The sequence below is a fragment of the Trachurus trachurus genome, assembly GCF_905171665.1.
Source record: "Trachurus trachurus genome assembly, chromosome: 11".
Taxonomy (NCBI): Eukaryota; Metazoa; Chordata; class Actinopteri; order Carangiformes; family Carangidae; genus Trachurus; species Trachurus trachurus.
Genome location: NC_139904.1, coordinates 8,091,887 through 8,111,016, shown reverse-complemented (window position 1 = coordinate 8,111,016; position 19,130 = coordinate 8,091,887). Strand labels below are relative to the sequence as shown.

At 41.0% G+C, this 19,130-nt stretch overlaps 1 protein-coding gene across 2 annotated transcripts in view; it reads left to right on the top strand.

The window, feature by feature from the left end:
- The first annotated feature begins 3,499 nt into the window (after window positions 1-3,499).
- Window positions 3,500-19,130, top strand: part of LOC310993744 (tenascin-like) — a 48,850-nt gene continuing 33,219 nt past the window's right edge. For both annotated transcript variants that reach the window (XM_083982201.1, XM_083982200.1), the window contains exons 1-5: window positions 3,500-3,649; window positions 8,953-9,346; window positions 10,639-10,696; window positions 10,828-11,040; window positions 15,764-16,945. In XM_083982201.1, the coding sequence (XP_083838327.1) occupies window positions 9,212-9,346; window positions 10,639-10,696; window positions 10,828-11,040; window positions 15,764-16,945 (1,588 nt within the window). In that variant the 5' untranslated portion in view covers window positions 3,500-3,649; window positions 8,953-9,211. The remainder of the gene's footprint in view (window positions 3,650-8,952; window positions 9,347-10,638; window positions 10,697-10,827; window positions 11,041-15,763; window positions 16,946-19,130) is intronic.

The window sequence follows — 19,130 nt, the reverse complement described above, 5'->3', positions numbered from 1 at the left end:
TTTCTCTTTTTTTAGTTTTGCCAGATTTACAGTCTGCTTCTGTTTGACGTCTCTCTTTTTCATGAGTCTTCAATAAGAGTTTTTTTTTATATTGAACTCAGGATGTGCATTAATAAAATCCTCCTTTCCATATCTGAGCCGACATTGGAACAGTAAACTTGTAATTATTTGTTTTATACGTATATAAAAGTTTTTTTTGTCCTGGTGTTGCATGAGGTATTCACTCACATAAAGTGGTGTGTGTGATTGACAGGGAGATTCAGTGCCTAGCTTCTGGATGCGGAGCCCAGGGGGTGGGAGGGCAGTGAGAGTTAATGCTCTCCTGAGGTCTGTCGGGCTTTAGAGCCAGGTAGTAAACCTGACAGTAAAGCTGATTGGCCTTCAGCCCCTGATTAGTGAGGCTGAAGCTGCCACAGTGTGTATCGGCACACTTTTGGGCCATACAACATAGTCGACACAGCTCAGCTTAACACGATTCTGACAAAAGTGTAAAGAAAGAAAAAGTATTTTTTCATTTGAAAGCAACAGGTTTTAAAAGAATAGGTTGTTGAAGGACTGACCCAAACCAGGACGGACGGGGGAGTTGTAGGATGCCGGGGTCAGTCAGAGTTTAATGTTGGGTAATAAACCGGATTGGCTTCAGCTTACAGCCAACCGGTCTGAAACCACCATCGACTCCTGTTTAACTACCACACCCATCACATCTCCCAGCTCTGTAGATGTCTAAAGATCATAAATAGATTTTTTTTTATTTGTGAGACAAAATACACATGAGCAATGATCCATGGTTTCATAAACTATTAACACATGTCACAGAGTACTTGATTATTCATAATCACGCAGATTTGCGTCAAGTATATCCACTGCTTTCATGTATATTTATTTATATTTGAGGATAAAAAAGAAATCGAAATGATTAAATGAGTGTTGGTTGAAGCCCACTTAAGCGATTAAATTGTTTCCCTGTGACACAACATTACAAATATAGCCAATAACATGAAACACATTGACACCACTAAGGCTATTTATTACAGGTTTTCATCTGGGAGGAAACAAGCGTTTTCCATTTATCTGATTAAGGATGACAAAATCCTAAATAACTAAGTGGAAATAACAAAACACTTAGTAAAACAATGACGTGAAGTTTTAATTACGGTAAAATCTGTTAACGTTAAGATTTTCAAGGTTATTTCATAGAGATAAAAGATTCATTCGTGATGTTAGTGTTGTTTTACATGATCTCAAAGATGCAACGGTCAAACCACAGTAAACAGAATGTAAATACTATCTGTTCATATGTCATGGTTTCTCATTAAAATGGGACTATGATGTTCTCAGTTGATAATTTTGTCTCATTTTGTTTGGACTTTGTGTTCAAAAGAATGACTAAACCAACCAAACAAAGTCATAGCCTGGTAAATCTGACAGAAACACAGCGGGAAGTTTCCCCAACAATTCGATCCAAACCATTAAAAAACCATTGGATTTTTCAAACATCATCTCTGATGTTTCTCATTTTCCAACAATCCTCTGCTTGACCTCACCTGAACCACCGAAATCCAACGTCTTGCCCGGACCCTGGTTCAAAGGCCCCATACTTGACTTCTTGAACTCGGCCTTTGATCAACAGACAGCTCGACCTTTCCACGACGCTCACGTTGAACCGGACTGACTTTACTACAAAGAAGAAAGAGAAGTCGGCCGCCGGAGGAATGAGAACAATACAGCTTATCTTCTCATTGTTTCCCCTGAAGTTTAACATCTTCCAGTCTCACTCTTTTACCCATTAAAAAACAATAAATCAATCAGCTTTAACTGATTACATGAGGAACATCTTGGAAAAGGTCAATCTCTGGTACTTTGAGAGTTTCGCCCAACATTTGATCATATCGACAAAAGACTATAGTGAGATTAAACAGGAACTGGAGGTGTAGGAACGCTACACTCACACTGGGGAGTTCCTCAAACAGCCTGCGTTCTTCATGTCATGGAAACTTTCCTCTGAGACTCTGACATGTCTGCATCACATCAGTGCAGCAGATCCATCAGCTGCATGTTCAAGCTGCCAAACTCCTGTCCTACCAGATCCCCAAGGTCCTCCTGGATCCAGGTCTGGAGACTGAGAACACCTCCGAAGTCCGCTGGATTGAGACATGGCGCTTTATTGTACCGGACGGTAGCCATTAGAAGATGGTCCACTGCTGAACGTGGTCAGCAACATCCATCCATCCATCCATCCATCCATTGGGATAACAGAAGTCTGTCTCTCCAGCAACACTTTCCCAATCCTCATGGGACGTTCCCAGGCCACATGGGATATGTGATTGCACCAGAGACCCTCCAAAGGAACGCTTCCGGGACATATCCTGATCAGATGTCACTACTACCGCCCCAACTGGCAGCTCCACTTTGAGCTTCCTCCAGATGTCGAAGCTCCTCATCCTATCGCCTAAGACTGAGCTCAGCCACCAAGCAGAGGAAACCCACTCAGGATTGATCTGATTGAGACTTGTTTGATAGTAAAGGACTGAAAGTGTAAAGAAAACATCCACGACACCACCATCATCAGATATATGGACACAAACTTGGACTCCTCCATCTGCTGCTTCCGCACAAACCCAGATCCATCAGACCGGGTATAGTATACCTTTCTTTTCCTTGCTTACAGGAAGTGGAGCCTGGTGTGGTCTGCTGTTGTACAGTAGTTGATCCACCTCAAGATTGGAAATTTTCACTCCGAATCTTTTCTGCTCACCATAGAGTGGTTATCTGAGTGACCATAGCCCTCGACCAGTCTGTCCAGCCTCCTCTGACCTCTCTTCTCGACAAGGTTCAGAAGGTCCATCTGCAGGATTTTATGCATGGCACAGCTGCACTGTCATTGATGATGCATCAACAAGGCGTGAACAGACTTTATGCATCTTATTGTTTAAAGACCTCAGTGAAAAGGGCTTGAGATGAGAGTTACAGTGTTTTTTCTGCAAGAACATGTGAATCTTTTTTCTTTCATGCATCCTCCCTGAACAAAACAAGACTAATAGAAGCCAAGAGCCAGTGCACGATGTCAGATCCTGGAGCTGCTCCACTGACAGTGAACGGGAAGGCAGGTTTATCAGCGACAGCACCAAAATGAAACCCAAAACAAAAGAGTCAAACAAAGGGACACAGTGTGGACTGTCTGTCTGTCTGTCTCTAACGTCATGGAGCATCCAGCCGAGGACAGAGACAATTTCAAAACACATTAAAGTTTTTAGGCCCCTGCGTTCCCTTAAAAAACATCTAAAAATTCAGATGTTTTCCATCGCAAATCCCCCTCCGCCCCCCGCCCAACAGGGACCTGTAAAGCACATAGAATTACATCAGAGAGAAAGACAGAAGGTGGAGGAGGAGGAGGAGGAGAGAGAGAAACAGAGAGAGAGAAAGAGAGGGAGAGAGAGGCAGGAAAAATTCTTCAAGTATGAGAAAATTTTACTGCTCTCCTCCCCTCTCTTTCTCCTCTTTTTTCTTTCCTCCTCTCTCTCTCTCTTTCTTTCTCTGTCCATTCCCCCTCCCTCTGGTTCTGTTGGTCAGTCAATGAGAGCTTCACAGATCTGGACAGAGGCAGAAGTCTGGACCAGTGGAGACAGAGAGTCGTCACAGCTCTGAGCAGGTAGGTTTTTCTTTTTTCTTTTTTTTCAATTTTCTCAAAATCTGCAAAAAATCTCGGTCAAGCATCTTTGATTCATCATCTCTAAAGGGATTTCAGAACAATTCCATTGATTTTTTTGAGCATGCAAATGTGCAAATTGCACGCAAATTATTCACTTAGAGCTGCAAGAATCAGTTGATTCTGATCTGATCATTGATTAATTAGTTTCTAAATTCTGTTGTCTTTCTTTGCAAATTATTTTTGCAAATGATTTAGATTTTTTGTGTTTTCTGGCATTTTAAAAATCAAAAAAATAAAAACTTTAGTCCATTATTTAGTTAACAAAAAAATATGACAGAAGCATCAATAGAAAAATAACCATAAGTTGGTAACACAAGGCTGTATTCATTATAATTATATGCGGCTACAAGAAGTCTCAGACCTCTGGACACCGCTATCTGTATCATTGGATATCAAATCTGTTAGATACATAAAATTATTGTTTTCACAGCGCAGAAAACGCATGTGTAATAACTGTAAGTCAAACCTATTCAATACCAATCATTCACAGTTTTTGCAAGTTATTTTGTCCAGTTTGATACTTTCTGCCTTGTGTTAAGTTGTGAAACATTATGTGTTCATCACTTGTTCTTTGTAAGAAGGGAGGGTAAAATCAGCTTATATTAAGCTCCATGTGGATTCAGATTTTTAATTGCATCAGGAAATCAGGTGGTTTCCAGAATCTCGACTTCAAGGAGCAGTTTCAGTGTCACTGAAAATCAGTGTAAATGTCTGTGGTGCATTCAAAGATGTCTGAGCTGCAGTGAGTGCATGTGATGCCTCTGGGTCATTACATGATTAATCTTAGCCTTGTAATATCAGGAACCTGCTGCAAATCATAAAGTTATTTGGACCAAAAGGTTTTAACTTAAACTACTTTCATCCAGTTTCCTGCCATTTAAAACTGCATAAAAACCTCATACTGTAAACTGACCTTGATATTTTTAATTATTTTGTTCTTTTTCCATGGTCAAACATAAAGGCTTAACGTAAAGTGATTCTTGTTAAAGTTGAACTCTGCATCAGTGTGGCTCCAGATGTTTCTGCTGCAGATCTGAGAACAGTAGTTTCATTCCTCAGAGGGAGCTGAGTGCAGTTTGATAAATATCCTCAGGTGATGTCACCTGAGTCAAAGTGGGTCGGGTCTGAAGACAAGGTGAACAGATTTAGGGGTGTGGCCTCAGAGAAACAATAGACCAACAGAGGGGCTCTGAGTCTCTTTACTTTCAGTCATGTATGCATGTATGTAGAGTGACTGCTTCGTTATGACATCACAAAGTTACCAAAGTCTTGACAGCTGATTTTAAGGCTCCGTTTCTGAACGCAGGCTGTGTGCATTTCTCTGTGGTCTGAGGATTTGATACTTTCACAGCATTAACATATATATATATATACATGTTTTAATATCTTACCTTTAATGTTTCTGCCATTTATAAGCACTGTTTAATCTATTGTTGGTGCGTTTTGTCAGTGGAACAAGCTTATTAAACAGATATTTATTATTTTCAGGGAGATAAAGTTAAGACTCAATAGCACAGGTTACTTTAACAGTATAAATATTTATAAAATGGTTGCTTAGTAGAATAAGAATTGTTTTTATATGGACTAATAAAGTTAAAGGTTTCTGATGGATATCAGTTTCATAAAAATCTGGAGTACAGGAAGATCCAGGTGTTAATTCTTAAGTCTTGGGCAACTTTCCTGCACTGCGCACCAAACAACAACGACTGGTTTTCCAGAAATACGTTGTCACTATGTTGGAAAAAAAAGTATAAACCATCCAAGAAAACTTAAAAAAATAAATAAAATAAACGTCAGTGTGCAGAGGAAAGGTTATCATTGGGGTTCTTTTTTCTCCTTATTGGCAGTTTGTGTAGTTATTCTCAGTACAAGTAGGGGGCCACATAAACTCTGCACCACAATTTATAGAAATATAAAGTCTCTTAATTATCAGTTTAAACTAGTTAAGAATAGCTAAATAATGTACTGCTGCCAGACTGCTAACTTCAGTCAGATGTAGATAAATGTTAAATAAAAGAAAAAGAAAAACATAGTAAACACATAGTACCATTCCTTTAGTGTCACAGGTTGTGTGTGTGTGTGCGTTCATGTGGCAGTTTACCTTGGCTGCTGAAAGCTGCACTGAGGGTGAACAGCAGCAGTCAGAGGGCGAGGGTGAAGGCGGAGGGTGAGTGTGGCGGGTTTATGGTGCATTGAGGGAGTTTCTATTGCCCCCTCATGTGTTTTCTGAAGGGGTCCGACCACAGCAGCTGGAACAGCTGTCACAGGCAGGTATTTACAAGCTAATTGTAGTGGATAGAGCAGGCGCAGTAACCGGCTGAGGTCTAGACAGATGTGAGTTAAACGGCAGATGTTGACCCCTCTTTGTGTCGGGTCGAGTCAAATTAGTAGCAGAGGGCGGGAAAAGGTGGAAAATGTCAGGTTCACATATGAGCTCCATGTTCATGCACACTGAAAACTGACTTTTCAATTACAACAGTATGATGGAGTGTTTTTGTGAGGGAAAAATATAAAACACACATTTTAATTCAGAGCAGCAAGTGTTGAAGCAGGGTGTCTTTAAATGCATTAGTGACACTGAACCAAGAGGAAATAAATAACTGTAAGCAAATTAATAATTTGTCTAATAAATACAGAACAACAATACGAGATGAGAGTATGTTTAAAGCGTCATGAACATTAAAACTTCATTGGTCACCACTCATCAAACTCTACAGAATAATACGGATATTGATAATAGACAGTTTGAAGATATTTAATTGATAATGTAATTTAAGTTTTTTTTTTCATGTAAATACATATTATTGGTGAGGATCCTGCATTTTTTTTATTTAAAAAAAAGATGCACTGTGTGGTCTCTGCTCTTTGCTGGACAGACTATATAACAGCAACTTCATTTCTTCATCGTGTAAGATGTTTAATGACGTATTGGATCAAAAAATAATCGTTTTTATGAGTCCTTAAACTCCCAATCATTTATAAAGTTTCCTTGTAATAAGAGAATTTGGTTCTAACTTCCAGAAAAAACAGAGAGTAATCAGGTGGTAAATGTCTTAATGCTAAGCTACAGCCCCAAGGCTTTTATTCTGAAATTCTGTGAACAAACTAACATAAATGAGAATAATGTGTTTTAAATGGGGAAATTTCTTTCATATGTTGTCAACAATAAACTCCACACAGTTAATTCAACTAATTAGAATCACAGTCTCTTTGTTTTTTTCCTTTCATTAGAACCAAATTACAAGTTTCCCCACAGGAAACATTCAAGAAATCATAAGCAAACAAACAGCGATATAAAATAAATTGTTACCTAAACTGTTCATCTGTGAGGAAACTAAAACATCTCATTTTATTAAAGATGTTTAAGTGCTTAGTGACAGTGAGCAGGGTCTTTATGTCCTTCATGCTTAACAAAGATCCAGTTTAGTGCACAGAAAATCTTCATCTTTGACTCCTAAATGATAAATCACAGCCTCTTAGAATAACATATTGAAAATTATTACTGAACAAGAGGAAAATAAACGACTCGTCTGACAAGATGAAAAACATTTACAGATGCAGAACCACTGTAATTCAGATATTTATGAGTTTGTGCATATTTTGGTCTTTTCCAGCCGATTGAGTGACTGACGTCAGGCTGCTGTTGTTGCAGCACCGGTGACTCTCAGCAGCTGGTTTCTACATCCAAACCTGCAGCTGAAAGTGGATTTGAGTCGAACTCTCAAACATTAACAAGCTTTGGGTTAAAAAACCTCTCTGGGGAGACGCGGCTGGTTAGATCATTGAGGGATTGACTCATATTTGTGGACACGCTCGGCTACTGTGTGTGTGTTGGAGGAAATGTCAGGGGAAAACTTTCTAACTCAAAGTGTGGCAGGATTATTTCTTTTTTACTCTGATTTAATAATAATGTGGTCCTTTGTGCATTTCTTTTACACTTAGCCTGGAAACTTTTCATTAAGCATGTAATTCAACATGTGTTACATGTCACTGACGATAAAATATGGCAGAGATTTTAAAATAGCGGCTAACAGTAATCAGTGTAATGGCACAGGCATGAGGGGGATATTGTGATTTTATTCTTTCAAACTGTGAGCAAACTGATAAAAGACAGCTTGCTGGACATTTTACACTATTATTGTGTTACTAAGCAACTGTCATCAATATTTGGTTTTATCAAAGTTGCCAGAGTTTTCATTTTATCTCCCTGAAAATAACACATATCAGTTCAACGAAAACATGCCAATCGTAGATGCTTGGATATGAAATTGGATACAGTGATATTTTCATGTCTTTACTGATTATAGATCAGGCCTTTGTTCTATATTATTAGAGTGAACAGCCTCAGTCCACAGAGATATGTACATGGCTTCAGAAACTGAGCCGTTAAAATGGCCTGTCAGAACTTCTGTAACTTTGTGATGTCACATCAAAGCAGTCTCCAAGCTCCGCCTACCTGGGCTCTTCCAGGATTTAGTTTTTGTCTGAGCGTTTTACCTGAAATCCGATACATCTTTATTCAACCAATCATAAAACAGTCAGCCAATCAGAAGACAGACTTAAAGCCTCGTTTCCTCTGATTGGCTGACACCAACCTGATGTCACGAGAGCTGCAGAGAGTGGAGATGTAGGCTAACACTACACTGAGATGGTTCTTATAAACCCACAAGTTTATCTTCATGACAAGAACCATGAAGATTTAGCAGTCGTAGTAAATAAACTGTTTCTTACTGTCAAGTGTGAATGTACCATGATGTAATTTACAGTAACTTACAAATGTTTCATGGACATTTAGTCGTTCTGAACTCTCTTCAACAAACTTCATCTACTGTAAACATCATCTAAGCTTCAGTTTTAGACCTTTAGTGTTTTGGGAAATTACAAACAGGGCCAGTGAGACCGAACCGAAGATCTATTTCGTGGAATACTCCTTATAAATTTTGCCAAATTGCCCCAAAAAGAACCAATTAAAGTATATCCAGCAGTTTAAATGGTCTTCGGTTTGACCCATGTGCCACCAACCTGTGAGGTGGTTCTGTTAGAGAACTGGCTGCGGGACAACAAATTTCTCCTTCAAACCAAGTTACTGTTTCCATTGTGGTTCTTTTGGCCGACACGCTGCACTGACAGACCCATAAACAGCTAATGGCCTCATTTCTGCTAATTGTGACCAAAGTGGAGTCTGTCGAGCTGACATGAAATTTTAAGGTGGGTTTAAATGTGTAATTTTGTCCATGTTTCAGGGGGAAAATCCCTGAAGTCCAAAGGAGGAAGGAAAAACATCCAGAGAGTCTCATCACCTGTGTGGAAACCCAGAGATAACAGCTGACAGAGAGCTGCACAGTGGCTCCTACAACTGTAAAGATCTTGGAAACACTCATCCTCAACTCGAGCAGACAAACTAAAGCTCAGACATCCTGAGCAGACCAACAGGTCGGCTCGTTCCCTCCCCTCATTTTCCCAAACAACCACAGGGACTGTCATCCTTGTCGGACCCCAGACATGCCTCCATTCATCCCCTCCCTCTTCCTCGCCCTCCTGCTGGCTGGTCCGGCCCTTCTGACCCCAACGACCTCCAATGAACTGCAGGTCAGAGGTCACAGGACACCAAGGGACACCAAGCAGGACTCCATCAAGGTAAGGGAGTGATGACACTGTTACAGTTGCAGGCTCAGAGGCAACAAGATCCACAGGGCGGGCAAATGTTTATATCTGCCTCTACCTGGAAGTTTCCAGTCAGTTAAAGGGATAGTTGTACATTTTGGCAAATTGGCCCATTGGCCCTATAGTTTCAGCAGTAGGTTCGTTACCTTTAATTGTCGATATAAGCTATTTTTAGAATGGCAGAGCAGAGCCGCGAGCTGCTCAGAGCTACGCTACTGAGGCTAATGGGATTTCTTGGTTTCCCTCATCAAACTCATCAAATACACAATCCAACAACTCCAAAACGCTCTGGTGGACAAGTTGTGACCTGCACATTCACCACGCTATGAGATAATAACAGAACGTTACGAGACGGAGTTGTTTTAGAGGTAAATTCATGCAAAACCGCTGATGCGCGTTGCCTTCAGGGACAGTTTTTCAGCAAGCAGTCTCTGCGCTTGCCTCGAAAACAACTCTTACTCTTACGTCTCGTAACGTTATTATCTCATAGCATGGTGAATGTGCAGGTCACAACTTGTCCACCAGAGCGTTTTGGAGTTATTGGATTGTGTATTTGATGAGTTTGATGAGGGAAACCAAGAAATCCCATTAGCCTCCGTAGCGTAGCTCTGAGCAGCTTGCGGCTCTGCTCCGCCGTTCTAAAAATAGCTTGCACTGTCAAATAAAGGTAACAAACCTACTGTTATGACTGTAGGGATCATGGCAATGGGCCAATTTGCCAAAATGTTGAACTATCCCTTTGATAACTGGTAAATACCAATAATAAACTGGATATAGGAGTCCTGATTTTACCTGAGCCTATAGGAAGCAACACTCTGTCCTTTGCTGACCTCTAGTGGTTAAACTTCATCCTGCGGCTGTGATTGTTGGGGGCTTGGCTACAGGACATTAGCAACAAGCAGCACGCAAACAGCACATGATTGAGATAGTTATGTTTTTTTGTGTTAAGACAAACAAGATAACTATCTTATCAAGAAGACAAAATGAACATAATTAATCTATCACATGATACATGAGGATATTTAACCCTTCAAAATGCTGATTATATTTTTTCTGTAATTTGTATTTATCTGTATAATTTATCTTTAATTGTCCAAAAGATGTTTTACTCATCTTTTCTGACAATTCCATCATAGATTTTTTGTCCAGTTTATCTTGACTGATGGATCTTGGGATTTTGGGACTTGTTGACTTACTCTGTCTTTAAGTATGGATCTTTATAAGCAAACATGAAACACTGATATTTTCCATTGTCGTTACTACAGGTGGTGATCTCAGAAGGCTGCGCCAATCAGGGGGATTCATCTGATGCCAGCCAGGGAGGTAAAGACTTTCACTGAACTCTGTATTTATGTTGATATTCATCAATTCACAAGTTTAAAAGACTAAAGTCAGACAGCAACAGGAATGGTTGAGTTCAGTTTCCATCTCCTGATTGCCTCTGTCTCTCCCAGGTAAAGAAATCGACCTGGTTCCTGGTTCCCCTCTGGTCCTGACCCACAAGATCAGACTGGTTCCATCCGGTTCAGGATCAGGGTCCTGTGGCTGCGAGGCGGACTTCGCCGCCCTTCGGGAGCGTCTGGAGCGGCTGGAGAGGGAGGTGTCGACCCTCAGAGAGAAATGTGGAGGAGCTGAAGGAGGCTGCTGTACATCCAAGGAGAGCAAAGGTAAAAACAGCTTCTCATTCTGACTGTTGGAGGAAAACTGTATCTGTACATGTACAGTATATTACAGCTTAGAGCAGCTGGTCAATGTGGTGCAGCAAAAACACTTTAACTAAGATAAGAACTAAGATTTTCCCTAAAGTCTCAGTTAAAGGTTCTTCAAAATGTTCACTTGAGTATTTAAGGTTTTCTGCAACAATAGCGAAGACAACCAAAGTTGCATCTTTCCATTGTCCAGAGTTTAATGATCAATCTGCAGGTTTATGCTTCCCAATAAGTTACAGTAAGTAAGTTGTAATTGTGTCATCTCCATTGATTGGTTTCACCCTTAAGGAAGAAATTTTATCAACGTGTCATTTAAAGCAACTACAAAGAACTTTTAACTGGATTTGCAAAAGTCTCTCGTTTCTGATAAGGTGTACATTATATAAATATCTATTTTTTCTTTTATAAAGAAGCATTTTATGGAGCTAATTTATACCCTCATTCTGGGAAAGATGTACTGGTGTGGGTGGAGTTGTGTTTTGTTTAGTTTTTCTGTATGACATACAACAGCAAATGAGGCCATCGGTTGTAAGATAAGCTATTTTATAAATAGTGTAACTCTAGTGGTCTGGGCGGTCCACCAGACGGAACGATTTATGACGAGGCTAATTAAGTTGTTGCTACACTAGCCACTGTAGCCAGTAAAAACCGAGCTCAATTTCATCGCTATATTTTCCTTATGACTGACACTGGGACAGGATCCGTGAAGAGAAACCTACCGCTTTTGTCCACAGGGGTCGCCAAAATCAACACAAAATTAAAGCTCTTTGTGGTCACTATAAGTAGAAAACTTGAGCTGTTTTGTGCAAATAGCTCAGACCCTGTATTTCCCACAGGAGATGGTGGAGACCAAAAACAGAGCTAAAAAAAAAAGAGCGAAAGAGAAAGCCAAACTCTACAACACATGACTCATCGTGTTGCTCTGTGACAGGACAGCTGTGTGTTGAAATCAGCAGCTGTTTGCAAACGTATTCGTCATAAAAACTGGAAAGATGATAGCAGCACGTTTTCACGGATCCTCAAGTGGCCCCATTATAAATCTTTTCATAAAGTTACTGATCCTCACAAACTGTAAATGACGTTGCGTTTTTTTCCCCAACTGAGACAAGGGAGAAAACCCTCACAAACACAGAAAAACTGGGTGTTTCCTTGGATAGGGATGATTGTGAGAATGTTTTGTGGACATTCAACACTCATAAAAATTGACCAGACTGGTGGGAATCAAAGTTCAAAATCAATCCAGACAGTTATTTAGTCCAATATAGAGATAATCAAGTCTTTCCTGAGGGTTTCTCAACATGTTGATGCTGTAAATACAAATATTCTCTAGTCTTTGATACTTAAATACAGGAAATTCATTTTAATAACTCCGACTAACAACTGCACATTATGTGAGAAGGATGATGATTTCAATCATAGTTAATAACTCTTAACCATGACAACAAACACAAACACAAAGCTCCTCACACTGATGTGTTTCCTGTGGGAGTGGCAACATAAAGATCAGACAGAAACCAGTCTAGACTCTTATTGCTGAGAATTTTTCACCGCTTTACTGTCATTACAACATCTGGGCTTTCATCTTGTTATTCTGCTGCACACCATGTGTTTATAGCAACATGTGGAGGACAAACACTGGACAGGATCTTCAATGTCGGTTGAAAAATCCCCTCTTTGGATGGATACTGGTCACTGAGTTAATCCAGAAGATGTTTATACCACTTAAAAGGATGCTAGTTCAAATCCCTTCATTTTTACACATTCTCTTTACCAGCAGATTACACAGGGAGAAGGTAGAAAATAAAACGTTTATTACCTGTTCTCATAGCAAATAAATAATGTAAATAAGAATAATTTAATGACTTTTTGGTACGATGTGCAGATTCTCAGGTTGATAATTGTGTTAGAGACAAAAAGAGACGTGAAAATAGAAACTAGCAAAATTCATCTCACTCTCATTCTTCATCATTGTCACATGCACGTGAGTGTTTTGGCCAATCGCACAAGTTCATATTACTTTTCTGCCCGTAGCTGCTTCTCCTGTTCCACTGACTCATCCTACTGCATGACACACACACACACACACACACACACACGCACACACACACACACACACACACACACACACACACACACACACACACACACACACACACACACACACACACACACACACACACACACACACACTGCATGGCCAAGAGATGACAAATGTATCAAGCAGCAGAGAAAGCTATTTAACAATAACACTAAAAGTTGAAATCTGCTCCTAAATGAGTCATTTCCTCTTTTAAAGTAAACACACACAACATTAGAAAGAAATGAATGACACAAGAAAAACAACAAAGGAATTAAAACGAATCCACCCATCACACACCCCAAGTATTGTCATCAATTCAAAACAGCAGTGTGCTTGATTCAGAAAGTACATTCACAATAACATTTATAGACATAGATATACAAAAATGTATACAAGCAGCTCTGTGCATTGTCATAGCATAGACAGATTCTTTAATAAAAGAAGCAACATGACAAAAAAAACAAGAAATATCCAACATTTTCATGATTTAGAAAACTAAAATCATCACTTTTAATGCAGAATCTGCGGAATCCACTGCACTTCAAGGCCACAAAGGCAGTTTGATAAAGGATAACGATAAAAGACGTTACAGGGACACAGAAAAGTGTCACTTTCATACTGAATCTGCATGTTGTTATAGCTTCATGTCCAGTTTTTCAGTGTTTTTCCATTTCAAAAGTCAAGAACTGGACAAGTCTTTGCCAGTCTGACTCATCACTTTTTTAACCGTCTCCAGGGGAAAACTTTTGCCGTGTTGTGTTGTGTTGTTTGGTGTATTTTCAGCACATGTCAATGTTGATGGAGATGTTTTCTGCTTGGTTTTGTGTTTTGTCTATTAGCAAAATGTGTTTTCACTTTCATTTTATTAATCCCAAAGGCAATTGTTCTAGGGCAAGGCCTTCAGACCAACAATAAAAAAAACAATGAAACAATAAAATATATATATAAAAAATATGAGCTAGAAAGTGACACTTATGTGCTAAAAGTGAGATTGATTAGAAGCTTTGACAAAACGTTAAGTCATTCACTTCTAAGTCCAAGACAGAGTGGTTGATTTTCCACTTTAAATCTACTTAAATTCCATATTGAGAAAATAAACATAGTTGCACCAGCAGCTCTTTAATGCAGCAGCTGCGTCAGGTGTAGCTGATTCACTGAATAATGAGAAATTTCTCTGCAGAATAAACAGTGAGTGCAGTTTTCCTATACGTTCAATGGAGGAAGGATCCAGTTGCAGTGAACAGGAGGAACTGACTGACAGGCTGACAGTGAAACGAGCTCTGACAGATTGATGTTAGAACCAGTTCATCACACACAGAGCTGACCTCAGGACTGATCGCATTATGACCTGGCAGAGCTCGAACCATGAGCTAACGCTGCGTATATGTGTGTATGTGTGTGTGTGTCCTTAGCTCTCTGCCCAGTGTGATCTCACACTCCTTCTCCTCCCACACTGGTGCAGATTCCCCTCCACCCTCCTCCTAACAACACACACACAATTAGTCAAAATAAGGCTGCGTGACAGTCCAATTAACGAGGATTAGACCTCCACTCCCCAAAAACTGAAGCAGGAAAAAATGTAAAATCATGTTTCAACGATACTCCATCATCATCATCACCATTGACTTGACTGTGGATGTTCAAGAGTCTCCGTTTGGCTGACGTGACCTGTTGCCTCTCAACTCGTGTTTCCCCTCGTGCCTTATCCCCTGTGAGGATGGAGGGATGGTTACATGTAGAGTAGGACTAATAATAATGGCATGATGTCACAGCAGCTGAATATTCTGACATGGAAATTTTTAGAAAAGGAGGAAAATCGTTCATCCATGATTCAAATGTCATATTTATGTTATGACTACATCTGATAAAATGTAGAGCTGCTGTTGGATTTCATCATCTTCATCCTCCCTTTACTATCAGATAAGCTGAATCAATACACATACAGCTCAAAGGGAGGTGTTGTTGTCCACTACAGTCAATCCCCATTGACTCGCGAGAAAACATGTTGCCAGTTTGGTAGAAAAAACTTGAATTATACACCCTACTGTACATTCAACCAAATATCAGCCTCTAAGGATGTTGGTGTCCAGCTGTGCCTGCTGGGTAAATGAGGGGGTAGCTCCATTTTCTGACATTTGCTTTAACCGGGGGGCAACCGCCATTCCGACATCTCACCAGTCCGACATAGGCCTCTAATTGTTAAATGGCATTAAATGGCAACACTTAATTCTATATCAAACGTCCCATCATTCCGACAATTTTTGCCTCCTGCGGTCAGAATGAAAGTATTTATTTATTTTTTTAAACATCCGGCCTTTCCGACAATTCCTTTTTTCTCAAAAAAGATTTTGCATTGGTTGGGCTTAGGCAATAAAGACCTTGTGGGTATTCCTCTATCAGCAAGTCTTAAAGAAGGGAGTCACCTGTTGAGTAACGCACATTTCCTTATATTGAAAGACTTGTCGGAATGGTGGGACGTTCGCATGTCGGAATAGCAGTATGTCGGAATGGTGGTATGTCTAAATGGTGGGATGTCGGAGTGGTGGGATGTCGGAATGACAGCATGTAACCGCTTTAACCTTTTCTTCCCCTCTCTTCCAGGTGCGGGTTGCTCCATCAAACCAGACATCAACGAATGTCCCAACGAGTGCAGCGATCAGGGCCGCTGTGTGGACGGCAAGTGCGTCTGTTTCTCTGGATTCAGTGGACCGGACTGCAGCGAATCCGACTGTCCTGGAAACTGCAACGACAACGGGAGGTGTGTGAATGGACAGTGTGTTTGCGATCCTGGATTCACTGGCCCGGACTGCACCGAGAAGACCTGTCCCAACAACTGCAACAATCGTGGACGGTGCGTCAACGGTAAATGTGTCTGCGACAGCGGATTCACTGGAACGGACTGCTCTGAGAACTCATGCCCAGGAAACTGCAACAACAAGGGCCGCTGCATCAACGGACAGTGTGTCTGTAATCCTGGATTCACAGGCCCAGATTGCTCCAAACGAGCCTGTCCTGATAACTGCAACAATCGTGGCAGGTGCGTCAACGGTAAATGTGTTTGTAACAGTGGCTTCACTGGCGCAGACTGCTCTGAGGTCGCTTGCCCTGGGAACTGTAACAACAAAGGGCGCTGCGTCAATGGACAGTGTGTCTGTAATCCTGGATTCACAGGCCCAGATTGCTCCCAACGTAGTTGTCCTGACAACTGCAACAATCGTGGCAGGTGCGTCAATGGTAAATGTGTTTGTAACAGTGGCTTCACTGGCGCAGACTGCTCTGAGGTTGCCTGTCCCGGAAACTGCAACAACAAAGGGCGCTGCATTAACGGGGAGTGCGTTTGCGATGAAGGTTTTGGTGGCCCAGACTGCTCTGAAAAAATCTGTCCAAATGACTGCTATGACCGTGGGAGGTGCGTAGACGGTCAGTGTGTGTGTGACAGCGGCTTCACCGGTGAAGACTGCTCTGAAAAGTCTTGCCCAGGAAACTGCAACAACAGAGGACGCTGCGTTAACGGTCAATGCGTTTGCGAAGATGGGTTCACAGGCACGGACTGCTCTGAAAAGTCTTGCCCCAACAACTGCAGCAATCGGGGGAAGTGCGTAAATGGGAAATGTGTTTGCAATGTTGGCTTTGCTGGACCAGACTGCTCTGCCAAAGGCTGTCCGAACAACTGTAGCAACAAAGGGCGGTGCGTCAAGGGCAAGTGTGTTTGCCGGCGAGGGTTCACTGGACCAGACTGCAGCCAGTGTGAGGACGGGATGACTGGGCCAAACTGTGATATAGGTGAGTCAAACCAACTATAATACACAATCCTGAGTCAAAATGAGTCTCCAAACTGGATCCTGTAGAGATAGTCAGATGTGCAAAGAAAAACAAACAAAAAAACAAAACATATAGTATAATGCTGTTGGTGTACATTTGTGGTGTACCACAAGGTTCGATTCTGGGTCCTGTTTTCTTTGTTGTGTAAATGCTTCCTTCTTTGAACAGACAAGGAATTAGTTCAGTTAGCTGCCTGGAGACACAGCTAATCTGAGCTATTTTTTTGTCAGGCGGAGATGAAAATGATCATTCATGCAGTCATTTAGATCCTTCTGGGCTACCGTAACTCCCTGAAGCTGAAGTACTGCCACACTCCGCCTGGCATCGTTTTTAGTGGTTTCAGAAATTAGATGTTTCTAATTTGACACCACTATGGTCAAAGACTAGTTCAGTTTAGGCAAAAAAACTACTTGTTCAGAGAGAGGTTGCGGTTTGGGCTGAAAAAACACTTGGTTAAGAGTGGGGAATCGTGGTTATAACATCCCTGACTGTTGGTTGGAAACTGGAAACAGACAGGGAACCTTCCTGCCTCCTCTTTTGGTGAACATATGGCTTTAAAACAACATCACACAACTTCCTCCTTTGCTCCCAATGGACAAGAGTAAAAATTAATACGTTCACTAAGGGGGTTTTACCGCTTGAATGCACACAGATGTTGTCATTGGGAATTTGCCGAAATGACTGTTGCTGTAGTTTTTCTTGGGATGGGGACAGTCTTCCTTTTTCGCTTGCCATTGGAAACCTTCCCTGAATCACTTACATGCAGCCCATAATACTCATGCATGGCAACTGACCAGGTCGTCTAAAAGGTCTCATGTGACACCAGTCTGGAGTGTTTCCTAAAGAGGTTTGTGATCCAGGTTTTAACTTTTACACGTAACTTAAATTGTTACTCAGCTCCCAGCTGGTCCCTCTTGCCTTCAGTTGGTTGCCTTGCTTACTTTTATTTCACCTGATTTTATATCTGTTATTTCTTCTTTTTACCACACAGCACTTAACAGGTGCTGTATTTATTATTTTCCCTTTGTAGCTTCTGCTCCGTCATTACAGGCTACAGGGGAATGAATCACACTTCCTCTATAGTGGCCATTTTAAATTCATCAAATAGCATCACATTTTTGGCTTTTGTTTTTCCTCTATGTGTATTGGTGATTTATAACCCCAGGGTGAACACTTTACATGCTTGCTATGTTTACATATCCCAAAAGCCTTGCTTTCGTGTAATATCTTCTTTCATAATAACTTAATAGATCGACCACACGAGAGGAGACAGTTTATCATTCTTGGGAGGTGCCGTTGATGAATGTGCTCCGAAGTGCTGTAAACATTTTTTGAGTGTTGGTCAAAATCTCAGTGTTTTCCCTCAACAACAGTAATTTTCTCTGTTTTCTTTTTTTTTTAACAATCTCTGCTCATGACTGTGGTTTGACACAATAGTGTCTGCAGAGTCCTTTCAAATTGCATTACCTACTCTGGTTCTGTTGTCTAGCTGCTGTTGTTGTTGTCGTTGTTGTTGCCAGGCTACGTTAGTGTATTTACTCGTGTGTTTGGAGCTGATTCAAGCTGCAGTGAATCCGGTGACGGAACTGTTTCATTAGCGGAGCAGCAGGACCCAGACCTGTTGCCCATAAAACTCCCTCGGGCTGCTGTGTAATGGCTTTCAGTGCTGCCTGAGGCACGTGTGTGTATATGTGTCTGCATGTGTGTGTGTGTGAGAGAGAGAGTGTTAAGTGTTTTCCCAAATGTAACTGACCTGTGATTGGAGTCAAGGGAGGGATGTCCCATAATCTGAAGTCCCATATGAGAAGGAAAGAAGTTAGTGGACAGTGCACAGGCCGCTAAGTAGATTTCCAACCACCTGTTTTTGTGCACATGTGGAACTTGAGCAAAAATACCTCAGTGGGGACACCTGGGTTTTTTTGTTTTGTTTTGATTTTTGCTCAAAAGGTATAACAGAAAAAACAATTTGCTTAGTAAGAAAGGTCGACAAAGTGAAAAAAGTCGTGAGGAAGCCTGAGCCTTTTGTTTGTGCTCTCATTAGCTGGTCTCATCTCATTGGATAGGCTACTTTAGCAAGAGAGGCCATAGAGACACAACAAACATGAGTAGTCAACATTAGAAACAATAGTGTAATTATGTAAATAGA